General features: G+C 37.9%; 1 protein-coding gene across 5 annotated transcripts in view; it reads left to right on the top strand.

Annotated features, from left to right (window-relative positions):
* Positions 1 to 23,730, top strand: part of MAST4 (microtubule associated serine/threonine kinase family member 4) — a 285,948-nt gene that overhangs the window by 226,040 nt on the left and 36,178 nt on the right. For all 5 annotated transcript variants that reach the window (XM_075739819.1, XM_075739818.1, XM_075739820.1 and 2 more), the window contains 7 exons: positions 2,763 to 2,920; positions 5,098 to 5,173; positions 6,546 to 6,755; positions 9,786 to 9,887; positions 14,006 to 14,138; positions 19,153 to 19,220; positions 21,519 to 21,604. In XM_075739819.1, the coding sequence (XP_075595934.1) occupies positions 2,763 to 2,920; positions 5,098 to 5,173; positions 6,546 to 6,755; positions 9,786 to 9,887; positions 14,006 to 14,138; positions 19,153 to 19,220; positions 21,519 to 21,604 (833 nt within the window). The remainder of the gene's footprint in view (positions 1 to 2,762; positions 2,921 to 5,097; positions 5,174 to 6,545; positions 6,756 to 9,785; positions 9,888 to 14,005; positions 14,139 to 19,152; positions 19,221 to 21,518; positions 21,605 to 23,730) is intronic.

The following is a 23,730-nucleotide window of genomic DNA, read 5'->3' as shown; positions in this document are numbered from 1 at the left end:
AGAGTTTTTAGACATCACAATAGAGCACAACTTTGATCTTTACAAGCAGCTGAAAGACAAAGCAGGGCCAGAAGGGTCTGTGGTAATCACGATTATGCTCAGGTGAGTGTTGCTCACCATTTCTTGTTACCCTGGTTTCCCTTTTTTAATATTGAAAGTGAAGGCATTGATGAAATTACCAATTTAAAGGAAGCTCATGGGTCTAGAAGTAGTGCAAGTATCACATATACCAGTTCTCACAACAAAGTTGAAGTTAAATGAAAGTATCTCCTGCTAAGATTATTTGATTGAAAAGAAACTCCTGATGTGTCATGTTCTCGTGAAGTTGGATCAGATCTTGCCAGTTATGAGATGCAGTTGAGATGATTGTGTGTCTTCCAGGAGAGCAAGCCTATAAAAATGATAAAGTGAGAGAATACTCAGTTGCCTATTTTTGCCAGTAGATTATATTCTTGGAAGCTTATTTGGGTGGGGAAATAGGGTAAGGAGGTGAGGAAAGAGACTTGGTGTTACATTAGCTGGTATTGGCTGCAAAGTGGTCTTTCTCTGTTGGAAGAAGAATTTGCATTGCCATGATGCACTGTGGTGGTGCATATTAAAAATATTTTAAAACTTACATGATTTTTGGACCAGCTGTTCTAGAATGCCAGGATAACTAATTTTTTTAAGAGTTTTTCTGTGAGAATTTGGATTTATACAGAGATCAGAGTTCAGACCTCCAAGAAGACACACTCTGTGACTGTGATGGTCCCGATACAACTAAGAGTAGTTAGCGAAGGGAAGATTCTCATTTTAATTCTGTTATCTAGACTCTGTGACACCATATATGAGGAAAAGCCTGATATGGGTTATTGTCCTCCTGATCTTCCCAGAATCCCCTGAAGCTGAAGAGGTAGAGATTGATTTTATAGAAATAGCCATCTGTGGCGGTCTGTTTCAGGGAAATTTCCCTGTGCTAGAGTATCTTGTACCTTATGGAGTGTGGCTGTAGGGAAAATGCCGTGAGGTTAACTGCAACTAGCTGCCATAGTGTGAGATAAGAAAGAACTTGTCTATGCTGTGTGCTGAATTATGCATGGTAGTGTGCTAAGGCTGAATTTCATAAATGAGTTACTGTGACTCAACAAGTTACTACCTATCATTTACTGTGGTAAATTCTTGTTGTGCATGCTTCTTAGCCTGCAGCAAAGCAAGGTAATGCAATCTTGGTAACTTTAACTTGTTCTGATGTGATGCAGCCTTCCCACACAGACCAGTTCTGTACAAATTAACCTTTCCTGGCAGTGGGGTTTCTTCTTTTTTGCTTTTAAGAGATGACTTCATGAGATCTAGTGTCATAAGTAATCTTTTCTTGAGTTCCTAAGAATTAGGATATGTTCAGCCTTTACCACACAAGTTGCCAGAAAATTATAGACTGTCTAGTTGCTGTGCTTACCAGCCTGGATACTACCTGTTGACCTCAGCGATGTAGTGGTTGTACAGTATGAAAATTTATTAATAGCCCTCACTAAGGATGTGATACAGCAAAGAGGCTCTTAGTGTGTTGGCCTCCAATAAAAGAGCAGCCAGGCAGGGGCCTTCGTGTCCTATATGAGAAGACAGGTAAGAACAGTAATGTGCACATGAAGATTGACATGTAGAAGAAACTCATTTTCTTGAAAAAGCCTGCTGGAGACTGAAGAGCTCCAGAAAGATGTGCAAGTTTTTGGACTTCTTCCCCTCCACAGGTGAAATAAAGGGAATGTCTGCGTAGTACCAAGCAGCTTTGTTGCAGTCATACAAGGCCATTTGTGAATGAGCTGTCTTGGAAACTAGTCTTGTTACCAGAAACAGTAGAGCATTTCTCTGTCTGCACTAGTCAGTCCAAATTAGGAGGGCTATTTGTTAATGCATTGAACTATGTACGTGTTCTTTACATGAAATACAGGCTCAGGTTTCAAAGTTCTACCTCCAAACATTTATGTGGCTCAGATAGCTAGCCATGCTGCATAAAAGACAGTAAAATATGATAGTATCATCATCTGCACTGCTTTATGCAGTCTTTATACTGCTTTATGTATGGCTTTGTACAAGCAATTTTGCAATGCTAGTTATTGTGGTAGCACTTCCAGTTTCATACCTGTTTGTATCTTCCAGTCTTATACTAAGTGGATGGTTTGAGTGTAATCCCGTTCACTTTTGTCAGCCTAGAACCTGTCTTGATAGATGTATTAAGTTCTTTAACTTCATTTTGAATGTGCAGGCTTTTATAAGAAAATAGCATATGATTTTTTTTCAGCAAGAATTTACATTATCGTTAATTTTATTTTAAAAAGCCTCATTAATGTCTTAAATATGGTTAATGAAGTACCTTCATTATGTAGGCTTACAATTTATGTTGTGGCAATAAGTTGTACTCTATGGTTATCATACTTACACTGCCCTACTCAAATAACTAATTTTCAGCAGACCCCGTTTTACCTATTCTTATATATTGATGTGTGTGTTACTGACATTAGATGTCATCTTTACCTTAGAGGAAATTTGAACTTTTGAAATGCAACAGCTCTTTCTTCTGGGCCTGAGGTATTTTTTTTTATACTTACTGTATATTTAACTCATTAAGTTGAGACTAATTATTTTCTTCTTTAAATTGGTAGTCAGGCATGGGAAACAGTAACTGTAATTTTTAAATTAAACGGCTTTATTCATGAGCACTGAGTATGGTCTTGAAAATGTTTTTTCACTCTGATAGAAGCTTGTGTTGCGTTCTGCTCTTGTAGTCATCCTGCTCATCCCAAGAGAAGCTACACCAGTTACCATACCAACCAACACCTGATGAACTACACTTCTTGTCTAAACATTTCTGTACCACTGAGAGTATTGCCAGTGATAACAGGTGTAGGACCACTGCAATGCGCCCTCGGTCACGAAGTCTCAGGTGAGTTTGTCTACCTGGAAATAGGGGTTGGATATAAATTCATGTATTCTGGAGCATCATAGTTTTATACACTGAGGGCATTCACTGTTTTTGAAATGGCTGAAGTATAACACAAGAAATATGCAACTGTGGCTGAATTACAAATAGTCCTTTTAAATTCTTGCTCGTGATTTTGATCATGGTTTACTTAAGAGGTTAACTTTTAAGCCTGGTCTTAATGAAGGCAGCTAACCTACATGAACTGTCTTGATGAGCCAGTCGTCATTGATCTGACTGGAGCACTGGTCTCTTCCAGAGATCTAAGTGTTCACAGAATACAGTCTTTATTTGCAAAACTCATTTATATCCTAGGACTATCTGGAAAGAAAAGTGATAAAGAACAAATGGGTGGGCAGCAGTGGTATGCACTTTTATTTTCTTTAACCAAGATGAACTTCACTTTCTTGTTTCCCAAAGACTAAGACTCTGCATTTCGTTCGCAGTGGCTGTTTGTGTAAGATGTGTTTTATCCAAGATCAGTTCTAAACTATCAGGATAGTTTAGGTTTGGGAAATGCAGATTAATTTTATGGGTAAGTTTTCAAGAACAGAACACTGGAACAGGCTGCCCAGAGAGGTTGTGGAGTCTCTTTCTCTGGAGCTATTCAAAACCCACCTGGACACGATCCTGTGCAACCTGGTCTAGGTGATCCTGCTCTAGCAAGGGGGGTGGACAGATGATTTCCAGATGTCCCTTCCAACCCCTGCCATTCAGTGATTCTGTGACTGGAGGAGAAAAAAAGGAAGTACTATATTTCTAATTGTATTGATCCTTTCAAAGTTTAAAAATAGTTTCAGAGGTGAATCTTCATGATTGAGTTTTTTACTGCAATATATTTTAACTCTGCTTTTTTAATATTTTATTCTAAAATCTGTGTAGACTGTTGTGACAAATGTAGTTGCTTACCTACATGAAACTGCACAATGATTACTAAGAAAAAAATCCCTTTTCTTCATTAGAAGATTACAGGTTGAAACTGTATTGTATTTATTGCCACATCTCTAATTTTTTTTCAATTTCTGTTATGCTTTAAACATTTAAAAAATTAAAATCTCCCATTTGATCTCACAGAATATGTACAAATGTTCCAAAAAACAAGAGCCAAGTATTTTCAGAAAGGGTATTATGCTGCACAAGTGTTGTGATGAAATTATGTACCTACCCTGTCCTCAGTGGATTTGCCTGTGGCTGTCTGTAACAGATTGTCCATTATCAGTTAAAGGACCAACCATTGTGATATCTTGTGACAGATTTTAGTGTTCATTTTTGCCCTTTTAGAAAGCCAAAACCCAGTTCTGCTCATGCAAGAAACCTCTATGTACATGTTATGATAAAGTCACTCCTACAGGATAGCATTCCCTTTGTGGAGGTTTTTCCTACTCCACATCTTTTAGACCAGACTGGATGGGCCAGTGTCACCAACCCAGGAAAATCAGATGAAGATTTTTCACAGGAATTTATAATGGCCAATGAGGCTTATGATGGCAAAAAGCAGTTGTGTAGCTTAGCCAAGGCCATGGGTACCTCTTATGGATTGTTCTCCTGCAAGTCACATGCTTTTGTTATGAGGCACAGTGCCTCAGCATTGATGGAACTCCTGCATATGTATGGCATTATTTGTAGGAAGTTGCTGCCTTTATTTGCTGGTCAGATTGAAAGAATTGTTTTGATTTTATTTTTTTTTAATGATCTGCTTTAAAAAAAGAAATAAAAAGACTCATTCTTCTCAACTTTTTCACTTGCAGCTAACAGTTCTTGGTCAGGTCTTGCTATTTTGATTGTATGTAACCTTCTAAGGGGCAGGTATAGCCATAATTAATAGGTAAATATATTTCTGTTGCCTTTCTGAGAAAAAGGTGATGTTCAAAGTGTTGCAAAACTGCCTGTATCCTGAAGTGTTGTTACAAACTAAGAAAATAACATAGTTAGCAATTAGATGTCAAGAATGTAAAATAATCTTCAGGGCCGGGTCAGGAATAGCAGAAAGGAACCAGGTGTACCACTGATGAGAGAATGTACCTTTCCAGTGCAGCCTATGTTGAAGCCTCTTTGTTGCAAGTAAACTGTACAAAAATATAATAACTGATTGTAGTTCATGGTGAGACAAGTTTTAAAGGGATAATTTGCTTTGCTTGCAGTCCTGGACGTTCTCCTGTCTGCTGTGACAATGAAATAATTATGATGAACCATGTCTACAAAGAAAGGTTCCCAAAGGTAATGAATTGTATTTAAGATTCTCAGTATCTAAATTGATAGGCTACATAGGTTTTAAGTAAGTGGTGTTTTTGTTACGGGAGCTAATGGTCCAACCCTGTAATGGCTTTCATAAAGCATCACGAAGCTCTTATTACAAAGATAAAATCATAATAAAGAAAATCCCTGCTGAGAACTGGACATTCATTTGGCAAAGCTGCTGAACTGGTTTTGAAATGAATCATGCTGGTAATATTAATCATGCTGATTGGAAACTGATGGTACATTCAATTTCAATAGATGGTGTGTACTTGGGGCAAATGTATACTGAATTAGTAAACCAAAAGTAGTTTCTATTGCTAAGTCTTGTGCAGCATCTGCTGATACACCTGCAAATTCCTTCCTTTTCCCAAACACTTGTTATAAATTTATTTTAATTGTGAAGATCACTACACAGTTGTGGGCGTTTGACTATGAGATACCAAATGAGGTCATGTTGCTGTTGTGTCCAGAGGTCTGAGACACAAATGAGTGCAGGTGTGTAGCTCAGAGCACTGTGCTCTCAGTTGCTCCTAGGATTTTGATGACACCTGTAAAATAAAATAAGGTAAAGCTGATAGTGTTCAAAAAAGTGCCTAAAAATAGAAATTTCTTCCTAGAAATACAGATATTTTTGTCAGGATTTGCAGAGCGATTGAGCAATCTGAAGTGTGGAACCACCCACTCATTTCAGTGTTTGAGATATGAGCTAAGGGATGTGGGATTATTTTTTAATAATAGAAATATCTTTAAGGTTTTTTTAAGCATCTGCAGTTTTCTGAGAACCAGACTGTTGGTTCCGTAAAACAGACACATCTAACAACCTGCAGACACATCTGGCAGGACCTGTGAGCCTCGTAGTGCTTTTAATCAGTTGTTGTTTGTTCGAACTCTGCCCAGTGAGATATTTTCATGGTATAGCCAGTATGAATGGAAGGAAGATACTCTGGTCTGCAGTATTTACAGGTTTAGCAGAACAAAGTAGACCCACAGGTGTTCATTCTTTTTTTTTTTTTTTTATTATTTTGACTTGGACTGTAAGTTTTAGTCATGAGTGTTCCTCTAGTCCTGTTTAGTGATCATCACAAGATTAGTGCACAGTTAATCACTAGTGGCAGGCAAAGGGGAGGATCCGTGTAGTAGAACAGCAAGGCTATTGCTTCTCTGGACTGGTAATGGGGGGAAACTGACACTTTGTCTTTCTGTGCTTGCCTTTTTGTTTCAGTCATTTCATGCGTGCCAGCTAGGTAACTTTTTAGGCAGTACAGAAATGTTGCAGAATGAGAAATAAGCTTTGAGGCTGTTCGTTTAATGTAAAGCTGATTTAATGTATTGTGTATCTATTTGTCTATAGGCCACAGCTCAGATGGAAGAGAGGCTTCGGGACATTATAACAAATCATTCTTCATATAATGTCCTTCCACTGGCAGATGGAGTGCTCAGTTTTACCCACCATCAGATCACAGAACTGGCTCGAGATTGTTTGGATAAATCCTGCCAGGGCCTCATCACATCACGATATTTCCTTGAATTACAGCAGAAATTAGACAAATTGCTACAGGAGGTATGAGCCATGGGACTACAGTTATGTTTGCTTGAAAAATTGTTTAAATCTGCTTGCCTAAGAATTGTTATCTTGAAATAATTGTGACCGTTCACTCAAATAATTGCCAAAGTGGTATTCATAGCAGTTTTAGTCTACATAATGACTCCTACAAAGACTTTAAGGCATCCTTGTGTACTAGTCTGGAATAGACGGGTTGTAAAGATTTCAGAAACAACATTTTGTCATGCAGTGCCAGTTATAAATTGCTTACGTAAGTGTGTGCATAAGCCCTAAATGAGAAGGCTTGCTATTCCATTTACTGTGGATAAATGAGGAAACATACACACTTTCCACTTTATCAACCCTACTAATGGCCTGCTGTGTTGAGAAAGCAGACAGCAGCCCTTAGCTTTCCATTAGCTAGAGGTTAGTTAATTATTTAAATATTTATAATATTCCTTTCATAATTAAACTGTTTATTAACAGAAATAATGTCATTTCTAAAAGTGTTGAAACTTCCATAGAATAATCGGCTAAATGAATTAAGAAGAACTCAGAACTTGACCGAAAAAATGTGCTATGACAAGTCACTGCAGCTTATGAATGTATCATTTTTAAAACAATAATTATAGCATGTAATATACTTATTTGTTTGTGTGGGATTTGATAGCATATTATGAACCAAAGTTAATGTGATAGACTAGCAGATTTGATATTGACTTGAAATTTTCCAACTGAGATGTTAAGATACTATGCCCATCTTAATTTATGTCGTCTTCTGGTTTCTTTTGAATCCAGAAGCAGTTGCTAAAGGTTTTAGTTGATTATTTTTTTTCCTATGCTGCTCTTTTGTTAATTTCTATTCAGTAAATAGGTTTTCTGCAACTACTATATTTTGAACTTTTCTTTTCATAAAGCAATGCAAAATTTAAGGTACCGGTGATTATTATTTCTGGATTATTGAAATCCTATTTGTTATACAGAGAAAATGCATAGAGCTTGCTTACTAGTCAAAAAGCAGTTTGAACTAGTGACCTTCTTGTGAAATACTCACATTTTTATGATGCCAAAGTGCAGGCAGAGTTGGCCAGTTCACTGGAGATATCTGACTGTGAATTATGTTATGCTACTGATAATGTCAAAATACAAGGAAACATGTCTAAGCTAAGATGCACTGAACCGTTACCACTGTTAATCACTGTTAAGAATGTATCCCTTAAAATGGCTGCACAGAATTTAGAGTACGTGTTCAGTCATTCACTTAACCCCCCAAAACCTGCTAAAAAAACCCACTCTACCAAGTTATTCTCCAATCTGCATATAAACAGTGCAGTATTAAAAAAAACACCAAAACACGCATTTTGTCATGTTCTATGATGCTCTTCCTTTATTATGTAAAAATTTCCTGTTCTGTAAAAACATAATACCTTAAAATAGTCAGACTTAACTTTTGAGTCAACTGCATAATACCTGTTAGTAGCATATTATGACAGTAAGAAAACTTTCTCTTTGCACGTCTCGGTTATGGGCACTCAGTTGTGCTTTGGGTTCATGCGATTCATTTGTTGTCAATTCCCAGCTGTGATGTTCAGTGGAAAGCTGCATCTCCTGCTGCTGCTTGGCATGTTGTGATTACTTTGCATAACGAGGGGAAGACTCCTTGAGGTTTGAGCAGCTTTGTTCAGCCAACATTTTTGTAATTCTAAGGTCAAGGTCAAGTGGTCCTGAATGCCTTCCTGCTTCATCCCTTTTGACTGTAACATATATAGAGTCTTGTTCACATATGCACCTGAGTGTTCACAAAACTGTACAAAGGTGCTTTAAATTTTGCTGGTGATTAAAGTAGGCAGGTGTTTTGTTTACAAAAGTGCGGGGTTTTTGGACTTGGTTGATAGTGTGCAGAACACAAATGCTTGTGTCCAGTTAAGGTTCTTCTGAAACCTATTGCAGAGTGCAAGATGGTATTTGTACCTTTTTCTTTTTACCTTCTTTAAACTTCACAGATTAATTCTTCTCAGCTGTTTGTTGTTTTTTAAAATTGTAGTGCTTGTATTAAGAATGATACATAGCTTCCTATTTTCAGTCTTTTTTAACTTAATACAGTTGAGAAGTACTTATTTGTCCATATTAGTCACTTTTTAAATGTTAGTTTCTTAATTTTCTTTGTGGTTTTGAATAAGCAAGAGATGATGAAAAACTTAAATCTACTGTTTCTACTACTCAGAACAAAAAAATACTTTGATATTTGAGTCAAAGGCTTTTCGTATATTTTAATCAGAGGGAGAAAGATACAATTTCTTTGCATTCATTAGCATCCCTAAATTATATAATTTGTTCTTAGAGGGGAGCATTTGAAAGAAATTTGAAATGCGGATCAGACTGTTGTGCAAATGTTATGAAATGTTCTACAAGTATTTTTTCTGTATGTTTTCTTTTATAGTATTCCCCCCTTTGTTGTAATCTTTGCAGAACTCAACTTTTCATTGTCTTCCTTTTTACGTGTACCTTTATATGGACCTTCTCTGCAAGTGTAGTTTTATTTATTTATTCTATTTTATATATATATGTATGTATGTTATTGTCATTTTAGTATGACATGCGACCATAGGAAATCAGTATCAATTTGGCATGGATGTTGCTTATGCTTAATATTACTTAGGTCAATTTTCAATTCATCCTAAAATTATTAACAAATTGAGACACAGCTGTACATGTAGAGATGTATGTTGTATTGAAATGTAGTTCCTTTTGGAAAACTGATGATAATAATACTGTGTAAGTTTAAAAAAAGAAAAAAAAAAGGTATTATGTCCATTGTAGGCACTTCTATTTTGTGGTTGCAGTATTAGAATTGTACAAATGGAATTCAATTTGAGGTTACAGCATTGCTCAAATCCTTGTTCTTTCTGCTGGCATCTTGAAATTGACTGCTGTTTGTCTCAAGTACATGTTTCAAACCCTCAAAGGTATCTCAAATACCATATATACTTTCCTGAGTAGTGCGTCGAATGCCATTTGGTTTATTATCATGTTATTTTTATCTTTTAGGCTCAGGAGCGATCAGAGAGCAGAGAAATGGCATTTATTAAGCAACTTGTCCGAAAAATCCTGATAGTTATTGCTCGTCCTGCTCGCTTACTGGAATGCCTGGTAAGGTTGTGCTTCCTGTAGGATTTTCACTTGTTAGCGTGGGAAGGTTTCTGGCTTAGTATTCAAGGCCCTTTACAATCATTTTATGATACATGTCGAACAATGGAGTAGGGCTTCATTCTTGGTGGGATCCTTTCTGCTTTTATTTCAGGAACATGGGACTGGCAGGGACCTCCTGCAGTTGTTTTTGGTTCCCTGCTATTGCAAATACTATGTTATAGAATCTCTCTCATCAATTGAGAAAGCACCAGTTAGAAACCATTTGGGGTTTTCTGTTGTTTTGTTAGACTTTGCTATTCCTTGGAAAGACTGTTCCAGAATCATAATTGCTTGGTGGTTTTCCTGTTCTTCTTAAAAGTTTCATAATTTTGTTTCACTCAACAGCTGCCAGAGCTATAAGCAGCTGGCAGGCAGCTCTGCAGTACCTGATCTGGGGGTAACAGCAGCAGAGCGATTAGGGTATCTGGATATACAGTCAGAGTTATACTGGGGACCAGAAGGAGCAGAACAGTTAATTTATTTACGCATGAGCATAGCACTGATGTTGCCAGACTGGGCTAGCTTGCGCAAGGCCATGTGGGTGTGTTTCTGCTTTGCCTGCCCATGCTGTGGGAGGTGGGATGGCTCAGGTGCGGGAAGTTGCTCCTACACACAGAGCCAGTGTGCTTCAGTTGTTCAGTGGAACTAATAAACGCTTACAGAACACAGTGTACTCAGGAGGATGGTGTAGACACCCAAATACCATGCAAGAGCCAGTCTGAGTCCAACAGGCCTGGCAGGCAGCCTGAGCTGACTTTGTTGAGCCACTCTGCTTGCCAATACCAGGATCAGTGTTGATGCTGCATACAGCTATTTGAGGCTGGCAAGGCTTATGTGGGAGCCACTAACCTGCTGCTAGACTCAAGTCATGCCTGAAAGTGTCATAACTGCATTTGCATGGCACTGAATCTGAGCTAGTAAGTCTTTCCAATCTGATTTTGGCTCTGTGCTGTGTCTCTTCATCTGTGGCACAGTTAATCCACAACCTGGCTCGTTCAGCCACGGGCATTTTGAGAGCTGCCTCTTTGTTTTGGAAACACCATATCTCAGTGTTCCCAGTTGCAGTTTGTTCATGATTTGCAATTCAGAAGGAATCTAAAATAAAGCATGTGCTCTGAATCAGTGTCAAAGAGATGTTTAGAAAAAAAAGGCAGGCTTTAGAGGAGAGGATGCCTTACCACGTCCTGACTCTGCTATTGAATCCAAGCTTGTGCTAACCCTGAACACTGAAATGCTTATTCCATATCTAGTGTGATCTTCCCTGCTTCATACCCAGGGTTCACGTAATCTTTCTCCACCTCTTCACCCAGTTTCTCATACGATGTCTTGTTTTCCATGTGGTCTACATCCTTCTCTCTCATCACACATCCAAAAATTTCATTAAATACATTCTGCAGGCTGATGGACCGAGGCTTCTTTATGATGCTTTGTCCTGCCTTTCCATGTTTGCTGGCTCTTTCCCACCTACCCTTTCCCCAGCTTCATCCTTGTCTTTTAGTTTTTTTAATTCAGGTTCTCTCCCGGTGACCTTTTTGCCCATTAGTTCATTTTCCCTAAATGCTATGTTTTACAGCTTACCTATTCCAAATCTCCATTCACTTAGTTCCCAATTTCTGCCCCTGGGATTTTATCCTAGGCTACTTGCTCTGCCTTATCACACTTCAAGTACAGCTGTAGTGCATCCTGTATCCCTGCATTTGCTGGGCCTCCTGATGTGAGTGGAAGGGCTAGTGTTGAGGCCAGGAGATGACTGTGTCTCTTAGTTGAGAGTTTCAGAGCAGCAATTGCAGAAAAAGACAGCACAGCTTCCTTAAAGCATTCTTAGTTCACATGGGATCTTTAGGAGATTTAAGCTGGAATCTTAACAGTTCTGCACAGCAGATTTCTACAGAGGCAGGTAGCTTGGACAAATTTACGCATACTGTCACAAAACAATACATTTATCATTCAAGAAGGTGTTATGCCTACTCCATAAATGCCACTGGAATCATATAATGCAGAAACAATATCGTTTTTCCATAGTGTCCCTCTGGAAGCTTTTGAACAATAATGGCTGATATTTTAGAATGTCTGAAATAGAAACTATGTATGGAAAACTTCAGCCTCTATAAGAAAGTTCATAGCATTGTAGAAGATAAATCCAGCACTTGTCATGAGAAGTTTCAGATACCATGCAATAATGCTGCCAGCTTTCTGATGATGATCTTGGCTCAGGTGTTCATGATATGAGAGTTCCTATTTTTATTCACTTGATAATCATACGAATAAAGCTTCTGCAGTTTCATCTGTGCCAGGAGCTACTGACAAATACTGAAAGATTTTTCTCCGTTTGTACATGGAAAGTGAAACACAGAGTTGGAAGTAAAGATCAGAAAATCATTGTGTTTCTAATTTTTCACACGTTTGTATGTATATTTATCCAAATATACACACACACACGTATATACATACACACATATTCATATGATTAAAAGTATCTGTCTTGAAATTACCTTGATGTACTAGCAAGTGGAGGAGAAGCTGTATATCTGCCCCTGCAGCAGGTAAGGAGATGATGATGATATCATGATGAAGGTAAATAGGAAGTCTTGACAAACGTCATCATGTTGTGCTATTCTTCAGTGCCAAGGAGTAACATATAAGAGAAACAGCTGGGGACAGCATCTCAGATGAGGACAGTAAGGCTTAAAACAGCATGTAATGCTTAGTTACTCTGTTCAGAGTTTTAGTCAGTTTAGCAGCATCCTGAGTCTTTTGAGCTAAATAAAAGAGTTTGGGCAGTTCATGGGTTAGTGTAAATCCTTTGGAGTAGGCTGGAGGTGATGAAAATTGTTTCATGACAAAGTAAGAACCAAGACTGTTTCCACGAAACTGAAAATTCCAAAGACATTTCATTTCAGACGCACTGCAACTCCTCCTGGTAGCTGCAGCAGTTTGGAGGCTTCCAAAATGAAACATGATACCTAATTTCTCAAGCTATCTTCCAGGTTGAGACGCAGAGTTCCCAAGTCCTGGGTAGCCTGAGGAGCTAGTACATGAGCCTTGTGACCCAGCACGCAGGCTAAAGCCCCATGGAGTTATGTCAGGCCGTGAAATGAGCGGCAGGGAAGCTAACTAGCTTAGCAGTCTGCCTGGCTTCTGCACATTTTCTTGACAGAATTGTCTTACTCCAGCAGAAAGTCTGTTTTGTTAGTGTTTCGTGATTCGGGCTCTCACTCTATTAAGCATTGCACCTGTTGTGATACATGGTTGGCATGAACATCTTGAAGAATGCAATGGCTACATGAGAGATGTTTTGTTATGAATTCATACTGGTAGATAAAGTCTATTTTAAAAAAACCAAACCTTTTCATAAACTTCCTTGTTCCTTTCAATGCTTACCTATTTTTATCATCTGTGAAGGTAGTAAAATAAACATATTTCCAAGGGACTTGGGGGATAGGCAGGGTTTTGAGTTTCTATTTTTTTGTTCTTCTTTGAGGCTTGTCTTTTAAGCATGGTGTAAATGATAGTTGTAATATAGGTGGCTCCCAAAGCAGGATGTTTCATTTCTAGATTTGGGACAATTGGATCAATGAAATTCAAATGTTGTTTTCAACAATGTACTATTTTGGCTTTGTTCTGTAGTTATTTATTTCACTGTATTTTCCATAAAACATTGTGCATATAGATTTAAAAGACTTCAAAATTTCATTCAGAAGTAAAAGTGGAGAACAATATATTTTATTTCAGTAGTGGATTTTTATATGCGAGTAGCTGCAGAGAGAGTCTTCCGTTTGTGAAATTTTACCGCTGCTGGTTATAGGTCATTTCACTCTGAATATTATGAAAAGTTTTGAGGGCAAAGAACTTAGTATTCTTATAAAGTAGTGCTCTGAAACAATGGTATGAAATTTCATTGCTTACATCATGTTACACTGTGTAATAGAGTAACAGGCTACTAGTAATAGAATAAAGAAGTATTGTTTTTAATAAGGGACGTGTCAAATATCTGCAATAGAAGCAGCAAAGGAAGTTTTTGTTAGGCTTTAAAACTTCAGTTTCTACAGAGAGAATGATGGTAATTATTTTTTTTCTAGGAATTTGATCCTGAAGAGTTTTACTATCTTTTGGAAGCAGCTGAAGGCCATGCTAAAGAGGGGCAAGGCATTAAAACAGACATCCCTCGATACATAATTAGCCAGCTGGGCTTAAATAAAGATCCTCTGGAAGGTAAGTGCATGTCCTGGTCCAGCTATAGGCTCCTAGATGTTAAAGGAGTAGCTGCTGCCTGAGCATTCACACACCCTTCATGGTGTCGCACACACACACTGATTCTTGGGCACACTTCCTCCTTCTTCAGGCTTGAACCTAAGTTTCTCACAGCAAAGTCTCAGGCATCGGATTTTATAAAAGAATTAATTTAATTGAAAGGTGCAGCAGCAGGATCAGCCTGGGCTGGGTGCTTCCAAAGAGAGGGGCCCAGAACAAAGAAATCCTGGGGCAATTACACCCTTGGGTCCCACACGCCCGCCCCTCACGCACCCCTCACATGCTGTCCACATGTCTTTTAGTCCAAGAGTGATTTTTGGTCTGAGGTCTTCTAACATCTAATTGGATTCTTCTTCTGTGTCCAGGCAGGCAGGGTCTGATCTCCTTGACTTGCAGTTTCTGCTGTTTTCCCCAAAGGTTGGAGCCTCCTTATCGTCTGGTTTAGACTCATTGTACACCTGGCCTTGTGGGTGGAACATGGAGAACTGAAGAGTCCCAGACATGGAAAAACATTACCGCAGTATTAGTGTGATATGAAAATACATTCGCATACTACAAGACTAGACACAGCACTGTACTAGCTGTTAGGGAAGCTACTAGGAAAATTACTGAGAAAAATACCTCTATCACAGCCTGAAGTCTTCAGCAAATCTAGCTAGTCATGCTAAGTAAAGCTAAGCAGACACCACAAATCATACTCTATTATATTCCTAAGTAATTTATTCTAATTAAAACCTACTTATTTATATTAACTAATATCCCTCAACACTAGATTCTGCCTTCTCAATGTGTTTAATCATTCTGATAACCTGTGTGTACCTGAAAAGAGTCAAAGTAAAGATGGTAGCAGAATAAGCATTTGCTAACCCTCACAGTTCTCGCACAAGCTCAATGGCATTAAAAAGGCCATCTGAGATTTTTCGGTTGTGAATATCATTCACAAATACGCTATGTCAATGATACTTATCATCATCTTCTAGCCTGGCAGTGCAACTTTCTTATTTCAGCTCTAGCTGAAATTTACTGGTATAATTTGACAGCGACTGTTATCTACCCATAGGTGTAAATGAAACTGGGCTGAGCTGTGATTTGCCCTTCTGTGCCCCCAGACTCCCACATCTTGGAGTCTCTGAGAAGAATATCTCCCATTCCTATTAAAACTGAAAAGATTTATTTTTCTGGGCGATTTATGTGTTCATGTTGAGAACTTTTGTAGAGAGCGCTCTGGTTCCAAAGGAGGTATTAACATTGCAGATTTTTCATTTGCCTGATTCTTCTTTTAAGGACAGTGTTGAGAAAACTAAAACTACTTCCGTCTCCTAACCAGACCATCTTTTCGTCCATCCTGACAAAGGATTCTATCACTGGTGGGAAATGGAAATTGGTTCATTGTGTTCAGTGCTAGTCCTGAAATTTGGAAGAAATTGGCAGAAATGCCATCATGGAAAATGAGTCTAGCTAGTGCCATTTAGCTTGTCTTCTGTGTTATGGTCCAGGACAGGTGTATCTCATGGAGAGGACCTGATAACACAAAATAATAGCAAAAAGCTGCGATAAACCTTTTTTTTTTAACCAGTTCTCATGATGGAAGATCACATCTCCTTAAATTAAAGGAGTGGCTTGTTAAAAGAAAACTCTCGTTTGTTAACTTCAGCACCTTGTCAAGTTTAGCACTGACAGATGTTTTTAGGAATCTGGTTAGATCTAATTCAATTAGATTGGATGTTATTATAGATGATAGTCATGTTATGTTAACAGATTTAATGAAAGTCAAGCCTAGTCTGCTTCCTATTTTCACAGAACTCTGTCATCCAAATTTAGTATTATTTTTGTCTGAGACATAGATTAAAGCAGCTTTGACACTTTTTGCTTGGATTCAGAGTTCAGCAAGGACACTAGACAAATTGGGAAAATACACATAAATATTGTTTTCCATGTAGGAAAGATCAAGAAGTAGCTTAATTCTCTGCAAAATAAAGAGGTGTCTGCTGGATTTGGACAGCTGTTAGTCTGGCCTAGACTGGTAATTCATAAATTCTTCACTCTTCAAGTATGCAAGGTTTAATTTGGAGTGTGGGTTGAGAGTTTAGTATTGTAGAACCAGGGTCAATTACTTGAACTTTATCTTACTGATTGACTCTTTCTGACCGCTTGGGTAAAAGTGTTTCTCAGCATGAGTCAAGAATATGACACTACCTAAGTTTAATAATATCTTTGAATTTTTTTTAAACAGTTTATTGTGAGAGAAGTCCAGAGACAAATGCTATATACAAATAAGGGACAATTATTTCTCAGACTAAATATTTGTTTTATGTGAGTGTACTTCATCTAGGACACATCTTATAATTACATTTCATAAGTTGAATTTTAATGAATATAACATAAATGTTGAAGCATTCCAGGATAATTGAAATGTGGGTTTTTTCCCGAGCAGGGAAAAAAATGGTCTGTGTGGTTTGTCAGTAACTACTGAGGGGTGTATGATGTATGGATTACTGATCTTTGGTTCAGTTGGAGATTTGGGCAATTTTATGTATCATTTTAAAGGTTAATGTGTCTGTAGATTTGTGATCAGATAATTCAGGCCATCTGATTTGTATTAATGCTTTCTTGCCTCCCTACAAAAGTGATATTTTTAAGCAATATAAATCACTGTGCAATGACTTTTTAAATGATCTGGGTTTGGGTTAAATTGGTATCTCTATATACAAGAACATTTCCTAAGGAAAAATAAAAGAATGACACTATGGGTTAATGCCCTGGAATTAATCTTTTACAAAGAGAATTATTTGGAAACACTATTTTCATTGCTATAAAAAATATTACCTGAAGATCATCCTCATGAGAGTTTTAAATTCCTTGTATGCAAAAATGAAAAATATTTTTAAAATATTTAATAGGAGAAGAACTAAATCTTTAAAAACCAACAAAACGAATCTCAGTAACACCACATATCCTGAAACACAGAATTGTATTTTCACCTAAGCTGTTGAATTAAGTGTACAATGATCATAAATGTTCATGCGAAGGATTTTACTTCCTCTGCAGAGAAAAGCAACCTACTTCTTTAGGCCTTTTTCTGCTTATCTCCTTTGTTTGCTGCCATAGCTGTAGTGTCTTTTCTTTGAGTGAAATGATGCATGCATTACTTGGAGATAATGCTAGATAAATTTATACTATACTGAAAGCAATACCACAACAGATTCATCACTTAGCAGAGACTGGTGGCTGCATTTCTGAAGAGTTCCCCAGGGAGAAATTTTTCCCTGTGGTTTTTAAATTACCATCTTTACCTTTTTGAATCATGAGTCTTCAGAAATGGTTTAAATCAATGAAAGAAGAAGGGCAGATGTTTAATGGTATTTAGATGAGTTTTAAAAATCTCTTCAGGCATTACAAAATGGTTCCATAGCTCCCTGTTTGGAAAGCTGACTCTTGGTTCCATTCCATTACTACCTGCTGCTTGCAAATAGTATATATTTCTCAGATAATGGTTATGTTGCAAAAGTTCTATTTAAAAATGGCTCATTTTAATTTGTTGTTTATGAAAATAATTTCAGTTGAGAAGGCTGTCAAAGTATATTATTCTAGCTTGTTTGGTTCTCACCCATACAATAAAGGTGCCATCAAGACCTCTATTATAAAAACCCCATGTTCACAAAACTGACTTTTACCAGGGAAATCCACTCCAGTTTTTAGTTCGGCCTATATAATTTTAGCTTAGGCTCTCTTTATATTTTAAGATTTGTTTGTTCTCAGCGGAGATATTTTTCACTGTTTATTGACTCCAAAAATTCTAAATACGAAATGTTTTTAGCTTCTCTAACACTTTAAAAATCTGTTTGTTTGTTGTAGTGACACTTCCATTGCTTCTGATTCTGACATTTTACAAATGTTTTGTTTTGGATAGTGATTACAAATGAGAGTTAATCCTTAAAGCTTTAGCTCTTCCAACAGAAAATTATCTGTGTGGTTAATTTGCTCTTAATGATTACAGTAAGTGTTGTGCAGAATTTCACTTGTAGTAGTCACTTATTATATAGAAAAATCTAGTTTAGATCTTCTGTGTGAATATTCAATTATTGTTTGTATTCATAAATTCAGTTAACCATCCTGAGATAAAAATTCACACCTCAAATTTCAGGTGGTCTTATCTCTGATCCCCCAGCACTTAATTATGATAAGATGTGCATCTTTGGCTATGTTGAGTATATAATTAACTATGTATGTGATTAAAGTAATACTAAGCTTCCCAGGGTCTTTTAGCTATCAGCTGTCCTGTTTGGCTTTTATTACCCAGATGAATTCTTAGTTACTGGGCCCCTGAAGAACAGGCTTAGAAGCTCTGTAGCATAGACTGACCCTGGCAGGGACAACCAGGTCAAGTTGTAGACTCCCAAAATCTTAGTTTCACAGAGAAGTCGTCTGTATTAGTGACTCCATAAATGATAAGCTACTTAGAAAATGGCTTTTAGCTTATTCTGTTAGGCATATCGGCATTTCTGTGTAGAAGGTGCAAACCATTTGGAGTCTCTCTCTGCCTAAACTAGAAGCTTTTTGCTCTAACTGTGAAGAAGCCCAACAAGGGTGGGGCCTACTATTAATCCTTCAGGGGCCGAGATCCTCAGGAGTTCTAGCAGATCTGCACTGTCTTTCCTTTAATGCTCAGGTCACACACCGATCTCAGAATTCCCACGTCTCAGCAGTGATAACAGTATTGCTAGCCATTGCTTCGTGGCTGTTTGAGTTCTTCAGTGGAAGATTATATAGGCATTGAATAGCGGGTCTTCATTTTCCATGTGGGATTTTTTTATATATGCTTGGAGGTGCCCTAAAAGTTACTTGGCAAGTACTACAAATAGGACAGCATCTTTATGAAGAATTCCAGAAAAGTGTCACTTCTCAGGTTTTCTGTGCTTCATTTGGTTTTATGTTTGCTATAGTTTAAAATGAAGCTTCTAATCTTTGTTTGCAGAAATAGCTCAGCTAGCTAGCTGTGACAGTGGGACAGCAGAAACTCTCGAAGTGGATGAATCAGTAAATGTAAGTTTTCCTGTTATGTTGCTGCTTTTGCTGAATCTGAGCAACAAAAAATAAGTGTATTATGTTTCCCCCATTTTCTCCTGGTATGTGTAAACAAATTGAATCTAACAGTGGTTAATCCTCAAGACTAACACGGTGCTGCTCAGCAGGCAGAAAGCTCACAAAAAATACTGGAACAAAACTTTCCACCTATTTTCCTAGATGTTGCAGTATCTTTAGCTTTCACAAAGTTAGTATTCACCATGTGGCAATTGTTTTACCACAAAATCTACCACTGCTTCCTTTTTTTTCTGTTTAATTAATGTATTTATTTTTCTTTTAGAAGGTCTTTTAAACCAGGAAGAAATGAGCAAGTTAGCAAATAGCCTGAATTCAGGAAGTTAGTTTGCAATCTGGAAGATTGTCCATTGTTCTTCTGAATCCATGTCTGAAAAATACTTGTCTACAATAATAGGTGTCTTATAGTAATATTTTCAGATGGTTGTTCAGGTTGGCCAAAGAAAAACGAGTTGGAGGAGTTGGTTGAGCTGAAAATTGTGGGCTTAAACGCTTTCAATTTAAATTCTTATTTTTTAAAGTTGGTTCTTATACCTTGAATTTCAGTCAACAGAGTAGATTGAGTTCTAATAGTTTAGTGTTGATTTTCAGTGCAAGTGGATAGAAAAAACAAGTGCAATTTTGGGGGACGTATAGGTAATTCAATGGTACTTTACAGGTATTTACAAATTTAGTAGAGTTTAAAATACAGGCACGAGGTATCTGTTAAACTAGTTCTGATATGCTACAAAAAGACATCATCCTTTGATACATGTCATATTATCTTGAGATGATTTCTGGCTTTCTGGCAAAATGTGACCTATAAAGGCTTCTAGAGTTGTGACATGAAGGATGTTTCTTATGCTGCTGCTTTCACTCATCTGCATGTAAAATACTGTATTAGACCTAAGCGGTATTTAGTGGAAGGATACTGACTAATTGTAGAAAAGACATAAAGAATAATTAGAAGACTTAAAGGAATTACTGAAGTGCATGGGAGAATCTAAGGTGCAAACCGGCTTAGCAAAGGCTAAGAAATGGAGTTGTAAAGTTATTTGTGTTGTACAATGTTGAAGAAATACAGAAAGGATAATGCAGTGTAATAAAGGAATGTAAGCAGAGGAGGTGATGAAGTGAAATCAGTAAAGAAAAATACAGGGCAAATATTTGGAAGCATTTTCTCAAAGTGTAGCTGTGGAATAAACACACGTGGGAAGTGACAGGAAGTATAACTTTAAAGTACAGAACCATTCAAAGTAATCATAAATATGCAATTAGGAAGAATCCTGTACTGGCAGGCAAGTAAGCTAAACAGTTTAATAAATCGTCTCTCTCTGTTCCTGTGCAGTCATTATATTAACGTATTCATTAGTCTTGCACTGAATTTTCTTCAGCAAGCATTTAATTTAAAATGTTCCAACCAGGTCTACTTTCAACCATAACTATTATCAGACTGCCTGGATAGGGATCGTAGAACTTGGAGATGTGGAAAACATCTTGAAAAGGATCTTGTAGGTTTGGAATACTGAATTTGGAGTCTTGCACCATCATCATCCCCCCCTTGCTGCACCCTATTCTAATTCACATTTACATCTTCAAGATTAATTTTTAATTAAAGCTAGGAAAAAGATTGTGCGGTATTCGGGACAACTCCATTTTGAAAATGTTCTGGCATACAAGTGGGTGAAAGTGACCTCTGTAATGGTAGAATTACTGCATTTTTATGTTCCATGTTTTTCTCTTTCATTTTGTGTCTCTTTCCACAGTCTATTCTAAGTTAGATCACAGTCTCTCCTAATATTAGTTCGAAATGTGCAAAAGTTAATTTGAATAAAAGAGAGCTTATCTACATTTTGTTACTACCGGAGTCAGACTTACTGAAAAGGGAAGGCAGTGGCCAACGAGTGCCTGGTGGGATTCACAGAAATCCGTAATTCCGGATAGGAATTGCCTGTAACTCCTTTACGAGAAGCCTTCATGCCTGTCTGCTTTAACCTGTGCGTGTAGATAAACAGACAGATTGCTGCAGTGTAACAGATACCTTTTTGATGAAAAAGCAGCTTTGCTTCAGGAGTCCCTTTGGTCCCTCTCTGTGCTAGCTGTGTGGCTACCTGGCCAGAGCTTTTGGCTGGTTCATCAAGGGGTGACAGCATGGTGATAGTTGATTTTGGTTTTTGGTTGGTTGTTGGTTTTTTTCATTTTTCCCTGATTTTGAAAAAAGTACTGTATTAACTTTGTTCTTTCTCCTCTTTTACTTTGAAGAGCTCTAATACCTCACTGAAGCTGCAGAGGAAGCCTCGGGAAAGTGATTTTGAAACAATTAAACTGATTAGTAATGGAGCTTATGGGTGAGTAATCCATGAGTGCAACAGCTCTTTTGCAAATTTTTTTTTTTTGTGCCTAACTTCCCATTATTTCGTTTCGCAAGCATGTTTATCTGAGGGAGTTTGTTTGCACTGCTGCCCTTTTCATTCTGCTTTCCTGTTTTGTTGCTAATGCTTGAAGTTCACAAGAAGAACTTTTTGGAAAGCCTGCTAGGCAATAATGAATTACTGTGTGCTGCAGTAAATTAAAATACTGAATATTACATCACAATGATTGTTCAGAAGTACGTATCATGTAATGCCAAAGATGAAATATGAATAAATCAAAAGGCAGGTTCAAAGCCACCTTTGTAATACTGGAAACAGCCTGTGTTTATGCAAATGTGAAACAAAATAAAACTGCATCTGTAGGGAGACAGATTGTTAAAAATGAGTGTTTGCTTGACCTAAAAATATTGGTGAAGTAGAAAGAAATTTCCTTAAGTAGGGCAGCACTGTTTTATTGCTTTTCCATGGACACTCTTCTATTCTCAAATTTTAACCAGTTAACTTTTAAGGAATTGCTGTTACTTGGTTAGTTTCTGGGTACTTGCAAAGTGCACAGCTTACTGCTCAGTGGTATGTGAGTCATCTGGAGACATCCTAGAAGACCAAGAGAAGACTATGTTAGTCTAGGCTTTAAATGAACATGAAATATTTTCTGAACGTACTGTGTAGGGATTGTGTCTATCAGCAGGCAGAAGTCTGTCTTCAGTCACCTTTTCTGATCAGATACCATCTATTAGACCCTTGATCGGCTCCTCCTCTGAAATGTATATACTGAAATGTATCAAGACAGGAACTCTTGGTCTATGTAACCTGCAGGACCAGGAGGGATCTATTGGCTCAAAACAGAGGGGTTTCAGTCTTGAGGTGAGGAGCCCACTGCCAAATGAGACCATGCCACAGCCTGGCGGTGGAGAGGGCTGTGCCTGCTCTCCAGCACAGACCCCACTGCACTGGCTCTACTCTGCGCTACATCTGCTTGAGGCAGGAAGCAGCAGTGACCTGACAGGACTGAACACTCTCCGAAGAGACCTTGGACATAGAAGAAAGACCATCTGCAATCTGGAGTTTTGCATGCAGTTTCAATGGCCTGAGGCTGATGGGCACAGCAATAGTTTCTGATCATATTTAGTTAAAGGTAACTCTGAGCTCTGGGACAGGAGGCATTTAGTACTGCATAGTACTGTTGGTCATGATAGCTTGTGTGGATGCTATTACTTGAGTCCAGACTTGCTTACGTAGCTCAGCCAAAAGCCTGAAGGAAATAGTGTAATTTGCATTAAAGTTATGTAAATATCCAAATACAACTTCTCACTAGCCAATCTCTGCACAATTCATTTTCTCAGAATTTCTCCCTAGGCAAACTCATTACTTACTGTATGCTGGTTTCTCGCAATTACCCCAAGACTTCAAAAGCCTTGCTTCCAGCAGTTAGCAGTAGCTGCTGCTCCCCTCCCTGGCTGCATCCTTTTCTCCTTCCCTTGGCACATGCTTAGTCCCCTCCATTCTTCCTTTCATCTCCTACTCAATTTCCTCTTTGTCTTACTGGAGGAGGATAAGAACAACCATGTGGGGTGAGTCCCTGTCAGAGAAAAGGATGTCTGAGTCACTAGACCTGCCCAGCTTCCCAGCAGTTTTAGGATGTTGAGGGATGAGGAGAGGAGGGAGCAGCTGCAGGAGAGCGTGCTGTAACCAGCAGCATGAGGCTGGCTGCCTAAAGTCAGAGGTTTGGTAGACCTGTGGCTCTTGCTCCATAGGTGTTAAAATCAGAAAGAGCCTTGATGAGCCATTAAGAAATACAGACTAGAGACATCTGTCCTTTTGAAACTGGAGACAAGTAAGGATCTGAAAAGCTGGAAAGAAAGCATGAAATGCTATGGCTTTCTATGGCACGTATGATGTAGACATGTAGGATTTTTTTTTCCTCATGTTTGTGGCAGGGAAAATCAATACTTAGGAAACACCTTTTTAATGCCAGTAATATGTGAAATTGGCAATATAAAGGTCATAAAAATTGGATGAGACCCTGATAAATTTGTGAGGAAAAAGCTGATAGAGGATGAACACCTTGGAGATTCTGCATGGATCATTGTCTTTAGCAAATG

Source organism: Balearica regulorum, chromosome Z (assembly GCF_011004875.1).
Source record: "Balearica regulorum gibbericeps isolate bBalReg1 chromosome Z, bBalReg1.pri, whole genome shotgun sequence".
NCBI lineage: Eukaryota > Metazoa > Chordata > Aves > Gruiformes > Gruidae > Balearica > Balearica regulorum.
The sequence above is the reverse complement of the archived record's forward strand: the minus strand, read 5'-3'. Positions and strand labels throughout refer to the sequence as shown.